This window comes from Cariama cristata, unplaced genomic scaffold (genome assembly GCF_000690535.1).
Source record: "Cariama cristata isolate BGI_N322 unplaced genomic scaffold, ASM69053v1 scaffold21197, whole genome shotgun sequence".
Classification (NCBI taxonomy): Eukaryota; Metazoa; Chordata; class Aves; order Cariamiformes; family Cariamidae; genus Cariama; species Cariama cristata.
The window spans coordinates 44790-54509 of record NW_009628710.1 but is presented as its reverse complement, the minus strand read 5'-3'; the positions used below and the strand labels follow the sequence as shown (position 1 = coordinate 54509).

Sequence of the window (9720 nt, the reverse complement as noted above, 5' to 3'; positions counted from 1 at the left end):
TCCCCCCTTTTTCAGGGGCGTGTGGCCTTGTGGTGTCCAACCAGAAGCACACCTGGGCTGGGGGCAGACTCTTGGGTAAAAATATGGGGATTTTTGCCAATGTAGTCAGACAAAGCGGTGCTGACAGGGCAGGGAGCAGAGGGTCTGCTGGGCCCATCCAGGCAGAGGGATGGGGTATAAGGGACATGGTGTGGGGACGGACTGTGGGGGGGGGGACAGGCAGCAAGTTGGCTGCTTCCTAGGTCCCAGGCAATCAGGCTGTGGGTGCAGGTGGTTTTCCCTGTGCAGAAGCACCGTGCCCATGTTCTCCCCTGGCACCAAGGAGGTGGTGGTGAGAGCACACCTCAGGGCAGAGCGGCCTTGTTCTCGGGGGGGCTGACACAGGGGCGCCTGCTCACTCTCCATGTGGCCTTGTGTCCCCTCATCCAGGGTCCATCTCAAGATTAATAACAATTAACCTTGATCGTATGCACGAGCATTTTCTGAAGTCTTACAGCAATGGGGAGAAATGCTGCGCATCAACTAATTCCACTGCCATCGCTCAAGGAATTCCTACAAGCAAATGCCCTCTATGTTTCATGACTTATGTTTTGGCTTTTATTTTTTCCTCGCTCTCTTTTACCTACTTGGCTGACGGTTGACCGTGCCCCTGGGTCGAGGGGTTCCCACTGCACCCAGCTGTGAAGTGTATTTCCTATGGGATTCCTGAGGATGTTGATTTCGTGACAAGTGACTCGCGGCCGGGCTTGCTGGGCTCTGCTCGTGGTCAGGGTCCCCACCAGGGGATCTTGGCTTTAGCCAGAGAGCACGAGTTGGATTAAATCCACATCCTGACTCAATCCACTGAAGACTGCTGCCCCTTCCCGCTGTGACAACAAGCGAACAGAAATGCCTGAGCCTACTTCCAGTAGGTCTCAAATAATCCTCTGCTTTGGAAACAAATTAATTTCTTACCATGGGTTTCATATCTCAAAACAACTCAACATATTAATAATGCAGCTTGTGGTTTACTTCCGACCTTGTTTCCCATCCCAAATAACCTTGCTCAGGTTGTCACTGTGTTTAGAGAAGTATCGAAACGTAATTAAGAGACACTAATCATTAAAACAGCAAAGCCGTCTTGTAAGCCCTGTAAAGACCATGAACTTTTCACTTACTCATTCTGTGGGTATGTGTCTTGTAGTCAGACATACCCTACTGCAATTTACCGTGTGCATCCAAGTCTTAACGTTTCCTGCAGAAATGTGCTTTGTCACCCTGCTAGGTCATAGGCAGCTGAGCAGCTCTCTACGGATGAACAGGTTTATCCAGGGCCAGTGCCTTTTCACTTCCACCTAAAATATTTGTCCATCCTGTTTGCCAGTTTTCAGTCAAAAACACTTTGAACTGAAATGTTTTGAATTTCACTTGAAACCATTGAGATCTTCTTTGCCTACTGTTAATCTTTAAATTGGCTAATAAAATAATGGATCCAATTATATGACCACAGCATACTCTGTCTCCTTATTTACTTTGCAAGGAAGAAAACAACAAAAAAGTGTTTTTTTCTTTAACCAGCAAGCTAAAAAATCCAGTACTTGTGTGGTTCTAAACTTGACTATTAATGAGTTACTGCATTCAGTGAAATGATCTTTGTCAGAAAGCTAGAAAAGATTGGTCTTTCAGCTCATCACAGAGAAAATCCAGCGGAGAAGCACTTCCATGAACAGAAGACACTGGGGCAGAGGAGGGCTCTTGGACCAGGTGAACAGCAGTGTGATGTGACCCAGCGGGAGGGTGGCAGAGCCTGCCATATTTCAGAGCAACCAACAAACATGTTTTCTAGTTTTTGCTATTGGCAATTTGTCAGTTAGTCTCCTTCAACATATTTTATTCATAATTCTGACAGTGTTTCCGTGGTTTCATGTCTTTAACAATTATTTGGTCCAGTTTTGCACTTCAGGTATACACAATTCCTTCCTGCGGCAGCCAGAGCAAAGAAACTGAAACAAAAATACAAATGATGCATTGAGGACCCATGGTTTCTGAAGGAGGACGGTTGAGACAACATTTCTACACCTTTAGATAAACCACCCGCAGCTGGAAATGTTTTTTCATTTCTCTTTCCATGCAGAAAGCCTTTCTGACAGAAATAAGAAGGCGAGAAAATGCTGGGGTTTATTTTCAACGCCAAAGCCCGGCGCAAAAGGTTTCTAGCATCTCATGCTGCCCAGGATTCCTAGGACCTCTCTTTTCCAGCCCATGTTCGATCTCTGCTCAAGGCAGTGGAGCTTCATTTGGCTAAAACCCAAGGCATTTAGGAGCAGGGGTTTGACTGCTCTTTCTCTAGCAGTTCTCTGGTTCCTTTGCATGTCGAGGACGGGCAATGAAGGTGGTGAAGGGTCTGGAGCACAAGTCTGATGGGGAGCGGCTGAGGGAGCTGGGGGTGTTTAGTCTGGAGAAGAGGGGGCTGAGGGAAGACCTGATCGCTGTCTACAACGACCTGAAAGGAGGGTGTAGCGAGGTGGGGGTCAGTCTCTTCTTCCAAGTAACGAGTGATAGGACAAGACGAAATGGCCTCAAGTTGTGCCAGGAGAGGTTTTGATTCAATATTAGGAAAAATACCTTCACTGAAAGGTTGTCAAGCACTGGAAGAGGCTGCCCAGGGCAGTGATGGAGTCATCATCCCTGGAGGTATTTAAAAGATGTGTAGATGTGGTGCTTAGGCACATGGTTTAGTTAACGGTTGGGCTTGATGATCTTAAAGGTCTTTTCTAATCTAAACAATTCTATCATTGTAGGAGGACAGCAGAGAGCCTCATTGCCTCAAGTTCATGCTTCCAAAGCTGTTGCCTTCTGGATATTAGCTAATGATCACCGACCAGATATCATCTCAAAACTGCTCATCTGCAATCACTGATTAGATATCATCTCAAGACAGCCACCAGCCTGAGCTCCTGAGCTGTCTGTTGGCCATGGTGGACTCTCAGAAAAAGTAAGACATGCCCATGAGCAAAAGCAAAGCCTCCTCCCAGCCCTGAGCAGCGAAAGCCCCAGCAACTGCCTTCTCAGATGCCCAAGGGTAAGTGCCCAGGACCCAGGAATGTGTCTGTGTCTGTGCCTGCAGAGGGACTGTGATCCTGTGGCTCCAGGGCACAAGGGATGCTCTGAAAGACCCTAACGTATATAAGATAAAACATTGACCTGTTTCACAGGGGCTTTCAATTCAATCAAGCAGGGCCTTACTCATACGGGGACAACTTAGCTTCTCTTGAGCAGTGAGTAAAACTTTCAGCCTCCTGCTCCTCTTGCCATAAGTACCACCACTGAGAAGTATTTTCAAGGGTTTCAGAAGTCATTTGGGCTGATTCACGTTTGGCTTTGAGATGCCTAGAAGATGCTGACTGTTTGGAAAGTGCTGAGGATTGTCCCCTAAAGACCTGTCTCCTTTAGCATCAGACAGTTTAAATCACCAGTGACGTCTGAAGTGCAGTTTTAGTACCAGCTTCAGGGTTTGAAACTATCGCCTCTGGCAAAGACTGCTAGTACTTGACCTAATGAAATAACCTGGTTAGCTAGGCTCAGTCAGAAGCTGCTATTTCTTCCAGAAAACAAAACAGTTTTCCTTTTCATAATACACAGGTGATTACACTGCAGAGCAGCAATGACCAGTGCAAAACCAGTCCCAAATAATGTCTCTCTGATGCTGAGACCATGATGGCTGTAACACCAGTAAAATAAGACTTCGGTATTTCTGTTCAACAATGATTGGGTCTGGTTGGTTGGTAACTGTTATTTCTGGGTGCAAGGACTGGGAAGGTGTTAATTTAACCTGTCCTTGAGTTATAGTCACAAGAGGGAGACTTTATGTTTCCCCAGACATTTCACAAGTATATTTAGATAAAAAAAGAGTTGAAGCCATTGTTTCTTTTAAGAACAATTTGGGCCAAATCTCTTTGTGGTGCCATAAAGCTAAGCAGGATCCGTGCTTGGTACTGGGAGGCAGAGCTCTGCTAACTCCAACGATCCTGATTCACTCCTGCTAAAAAGCCCATCGATTAACTGCACTGTGGCTATATTCAGAATCCATTTGGACACTTTTGACTTTTAGGCTTTCTAAAATAAGGCAATAAAGCAATTAGAAATAGATAACAGGAGGAGAATGCACTTCACCAAAGAAAGCAAAAGAAAATAGTATGGCGTAATTAATACAGAGCTGGCAGCAGCAAAAATGAGCTGTAACAACTGTACTGTCACTGGGAGTATGACTGCAGGCTGAGCTGCAGATGTCTAGTGCTCTGATGGCAGAGGGTCCTTTTGCCACCCTGCACAATCTGGCCCGAGAATGCACGCCTTTGGGACGGAAGAAAATAAAAGCATCATTTAGAGCTGGGAGGACATAAATGTTCCTGTCAATCCTTCACTGTGTGTCAGCCAGAGGATTTATCCGATTGAAAACACGCTCCCACATCAAAAGAGAAAGGGAATTAGTGTAACAAGAAAGGCAGGTGCTTTTTTAGGGAAAAATCCAAGAATGACCTAAGTGGAGGACTGTGTTAAAAATAAAAGGGAGTCTGCTGTGCCAGAGAAAGAATGAGTGGGCTTAGAGACAGGAGAGATTGCACAGGGAAGGAGCTATCTCTTTCTTTAGTGTTATTCATTTTTAATTTGCATTGTTACAGTGTCTGGAAACACCAGGTGGAAATCAGGGCCTCATTGTGCTGGGATTTGTGTGCAAACATAATGATTAAATGTTGCCAGCTCTGCAGAGGTTGAAATATAATTCCTCATCTCTGCAGCTTCACTAACCAGCATAATTATTGCCAAGTAAGTTTTTTTACAATTGCTCTTCTGGAATATCTGTGCCACTTGATTTCTTTCAGAGTAACTATGCCTGAGGGGATGAAAAGATGTATTTGTATCAAGTCCAATCTGGCAACCTTCACCATAACTGGTCAGAGACAGAATCTGCTCACCACATTTGCATACACCTTCAGAAATTTTTTGTGTGTGTCTTGGTTTCCCTTTCTGTAAAATGGGAATAATAACACTGCACTCACAGCTTGCTCTCTTCATCTAACACTCATGATCGGTGCAAGAGTCCTCTGTTAGACTCTTAGAGCACTATACTGACAACATCACATACAAGGGCTTATCAGTGCTGTTTGTAACGATAAGGGATTAACTGGAGAATACATATTCTTTCTCCTGTGTTTTCTGGGTGAAAGGGCTGGAGGCAGTGTTTGATTTGCTGAAGGTTTCTTTTCTGTTAGTATTTTTCTATTAGCTAAATAACCATCTAAAAACCAAAACACAATTAAATAAGGAGTTCAAAAAAACCCACACCACAACCCAACCCTCAATTGCCACAGCATAAATAGGAAGCAGCACAGCAAACTGTCATTGAAGGGGTCTTCGCACAATGGTCAAATCCCTATGGGTTTTGCGGCACTTGGCTTGCTGTTCAGAGGTCAGAAAGCAGCAGGCTACACTGGCTGCATTTTTACAGCTTCAAATATCATCACTTTCTGGCCACAACAGATGCCAAGCACAGGAAATTCTCCCCTAACCCTAAGACCAAGGTCAGGTCAAATGAAGAGGAGAGGAGGATGGTCCTGCTGCTCACCCACACCTCCCCACGGGGACTTGCACTGAAAGATCTCCATGCAACAAGCTCAGTAGCAACACCAGGACACTGCAGGGTGCAGCCTTTCTCAGGGCAAATCTTAAACCTGTCACTATTTCCATTTTTCAGTGCTTCAGATGTGCAGATTTTTAACAGTTGTGTACTATCCTGGATTCAGTAACTTGGCATGAATTTTAGGAAACTGGAAGGCACCAGGAGAAGGGACTGGCAGCTGCAGTGCTGAAACAGAGCATCTATGCCAACAAGGGCTTTGCAGGGGGCTGAGCAGACCAGCCCTTCCTCCTTGCTCTCCCACCTCCAGCCCCTCTGGCAAAAGGAGGGACCAGAACCATTGCCAAAAGGCTTTCCCTGCCTTTTCATACCGCAGAGTGGACCACTGTATGTTAAAATCAGACACTTACTCAGTTTCCTCCAGGTAGTTATCGCTCTGCACGGCACCCACCTGAAGGCCACGGGCCCTGGCTTAGAGAAGGAGCGTGCTTTGGCGAAAGAGCTAAAATTACAATGCTTTATTCTGCTGGTTGCGGAAATGGCTGGGGAATGAAAAGCAAAGCAAAGGATCCCCAAAGATTGTGCATTTTAAAAAGCAAGCAAGGAGAGGAAAATAAACCCTCCCACGATTTTTAAAGTGGTCTTGGGACTTTCAGGGATCCCAGCTTAGAGGTTTTGAATAGCAACTACAGGGGATCATTTAGAAGTAGCATTTTTCCTAATTTCTTATTCTGCCTTTTAATACTTCCTAGGAAAGAATAGGGGCTTTGCATTACAAGCAGCTTGAAAAATTAAGCAGGCAGAAACAACCCCCTGTTCTACCTGCAGCCTCGCACTGGTTATTTTGTTACGGCTGGAGACTGACCCAGTTTAAGTGGGTGCGAAAGGTTACCTGAACACTCTCGCTTCACTCCCTCTCATCTTTGGCAACTGAATTTTCCCCAGGCATATGAGTGTGAAATGGTCTTCCAGTCCCCTCTGCTGGTTGCAGCTTGCTGGAGAGCTGCACCGTTGCACTGGACGGCGATGGCTGTGCAGTGCTTCGCCTCGATGACGGCTGCAGGAGAGCACACGCTGCATGGAGATGGCAACAGCCCCATGCCCTTGGTGCACGCTAAGAAGGCACTAACTCCTCCAGAGACCAGGGAGCTTTCCCTCACCCTCATCTCTGTATCTTTAATACAAGCTACCTGGCACCTCTCACACAGGACAGCATCATGAAAAAGGATGAAAAAGTTAGCCAAATGGATAATCTTAAAAAACCCCATTCTGCCTGTGAAAGCTGAGGCATCCTTCTGAGAGCAAATAATCTTCCCATGAAGAACATATGGCTTGAAATATTTGTGGAGCTTATGACCAAATATCACCTGCAGCTATTTGTGGCACGTGCCTCTGCGTCCGTACGAGCCCAGCGCGGTGCATCCATCCACAGTCAGTGGCATTGCAGCCACAGGCAGAACGATCCCTATAGCTTCTTCACTGACTTTCCCGTGGCAGCCGGGATCCAGTTTTGAAGTGACCAAGGCAAAATTTCCTCCGGGAGGTACAAAGTGACATTCGGAGAGAGAGAGACTGTGGAGAAAGTCTGTAGTGATGCATCCTGGAGAACTGAACAGAGCCAGCAGCACAGGGCAGGGGCTGCTCGTAGCGATGTGGGGCTTGGGCGTAGTTCACGGTATCCAACTGCACACGCTGAGTAGTGCAAACCTTCCAGCGGAGAGGGCAAGTTTTGTTCCTGGGTGCAGAGTTGGTTTGGGAGGTTACCGCCGAGAAGGTCAGTTCCGACCGGCTAATACTGACGGGTGTGGGCAGCAGGAGGCAGAGCTGGCACAGGGCAGCTGTTCCTGGTGGCCGGCAGGGTGCCAGCGCTCCCCCCCAGCCAGCCTGTCTGAGGAGGAAACCCAAGTGACAACCCTGATAGCAACCCCTGCTCATGGCCAGAGGCCCAGGGGCCCTGCACAGGAGGGCAGAGCCCGGGGGAGCCTGCACTGAGCCCATCGCAGAAGGCCCCATGCTCCAGCTCAATTTACAGGATTGCTTTGCACACACAACCCCCCGCCAAGTGCCAAAAAAGCACTGCATACCCCGTGCCCTGGGACAAGCATGGGCACCTCAAAGAGATGTAGTAGAAAAACTAAAGGTTTATTTTTTTTAATAAAATACATCCTTACAAAATAACCATTTTTCTCCCATGCTGAGGGACTGGGCATGGGTCTTGCCAGCTCTCCTTCCCTCCCCCTCTCCTCAATTTGGAGCTCTCCAAGGGTGCTGCTGGGGAAGGAGAGGCAGCGATGCTCTCCCCAGGGGCTTCAGGTGCAGGATGCCCTGGCATGGCCCTGGCACACCAGGCAGGGTGCAGCAGGAGCCTTTTGGAAGTTCCTGCAGAGGCAGCAGACCCCAGTGCCCTGCAGCAGGGCTGGTGGAGGGTCCTGAGGGTCCCTTAGTTTAACCCACCCGCAGCATCGCAGCATGTCCCACCAGAGGCAGGGTGCCGGGCCGGCCGGACCCTGCCCTTGCTGCAGGGCACCGTGTTCCCATGAGCTGGTGTTGGACGTTGCTCCTGCTGGCCTTGGGGCTGGCGCAGGGTGGTGACAGGGGATGATGACTGTGTTTTAGGAGAGGAGGAGGAGGAAGAGGCTGCAGGTTTGTCCGTCAGTGTGGTTTCTGCCAGCAGAGAGATATGCACAGTGATTTCTGGTGTCTTACCCCCCACTGCCCCTCTTCAAGTGATGCTGCCATCAAAGATGCAGTGTCAGTCCCACATCCCACACCCAGTGCTGCCCCGTCCACTGGGAAATGCTGACCCCAGGTTCAACATTACAACCCACAGCTCAGATCTCCTCCATGCCTTCCCTGGAGCTCTGCTGCCTTCCCGGGAGCTTTGGGATAACCCCGAGACCCATAAGCCTCACCCCTGCCAGCCATATGCAAGCAGGGCTGGGGAAATACCACTCACCTCTCACTGTGTGTTGTCCAGCTCCTTTCCCTTCTTATGTGACTTCGACTGGGGATTAAATGAGAGAAAACAATGATTCTTTTACAGACCTGCCCCTTTCTAGTGCCAGGGAAAAATGTGGTTGAACAGCAACTTCTAACCTCCAAGTTGTAAGCATATTTTCAGATGAGTTTGAGGGGAGCTGGTTTTGTGTCCTATGGAAGGCCATGAAACATCCCACAGTCACGGAGATGTTCTCAGAAAGCAGAAAAGGGGACATTTTCCAGTTTGCTAAAGCACTGGTCTGCCCCTGCTTCCCTTAAAGCGATGCAAGTGTTACCAGATATTGGAATATCTGGGGATAAAGGGAGGGAATAAAGCTGTTAACAGTGAGTCACACAAAAGATCTCAGTAATTTTGGAGAGGAGATTCATGGATTCCGGTCTCTGACAGTCCCAAGGGTTTAGGATTCCCACTAGCTCAGGAAGGCGCCTGGTTGCTCCTCACTATAAATGTTATTTATGTTTCAGCATCGTTACTCCTGCGCACATCCACATTCACACACCCGCAAGAGCCTTTGCAGGGGAGGGACTCGCTATTACTTACAGGCTCCTGTTCCGCATATTTGAATTTCTTCTGCTTGTAATAGTCCCGTCCTTGGAGAAAATGCAGCAGGAGCAGGTCACAGAGGACAGAGGCCTTAAATCAAAGTGCAGTTAGGGTCGGGGCTGCCCTCCCAGCTCACCTAGGCCACCTTGTACTTCCAGCTTGTTCCAGTTTGCCCCACAAATTAGGGTCACTTCTGCTTCAGCCCACAACATGACAGCTGCTAAGGAGTGTACAGCCCCGAAATGTCCGTTTAGGACAGAAGTGAATTGTGCTGGCTTCAATACCGGGCAATTTAAGTCAATAGAAATTAAATGTTTCCACTTTAGCTACATGCAGCACAGAACAGCCTTTGGGTCATGCCGAAGTCTTTAAGGACATTAACCAAATAGGATGCTGGTTTTCTGTTGTGCATAAATACTGCTCGTCATCTCCAAAACCCCCTCAATACCAGCTCTACCTTGTAACTATCAAGATACCAAGACATGGCCCTGCCACGAAAGCCTGCCTTCCCCTCACTTGGCAGGGCAGCGGCTCCCGCTAGCAGAATTCACATCAGCCC

At 48.0% G+C, this 9720-nt stretch overlaps 1 protein-coding gene across 1 annotated transcript in view; it reads right to left on the bottom strand.

Moving 5' to 3' along the window:
• Positions 1 to 8576: 8576 nt before the first annotated feature.
• Positions 8577 to 9720, bottom strand: part of P2RX1 (purinergic receptor P2X, ligand-gated ion channel, 1) — an 11934-nt gene continuing 10790 nt past the window's right edge. Inside the window, exons 11-12 of the mRNA XM_009704927.1 lie at positions 9159 to 9251; positions 8577 to 8621 (exon numbers count right to left, since the gene is read on the bottom strand). Of these exons, the coding sequence (XP_009703229.1) occupies positions 8577 to 8621; positions 9159 to 9251 (138 nt within the window). The remainder of the gene's footprint in view (positions 8622 to 9158; positions 9252 to 9720) is intronic.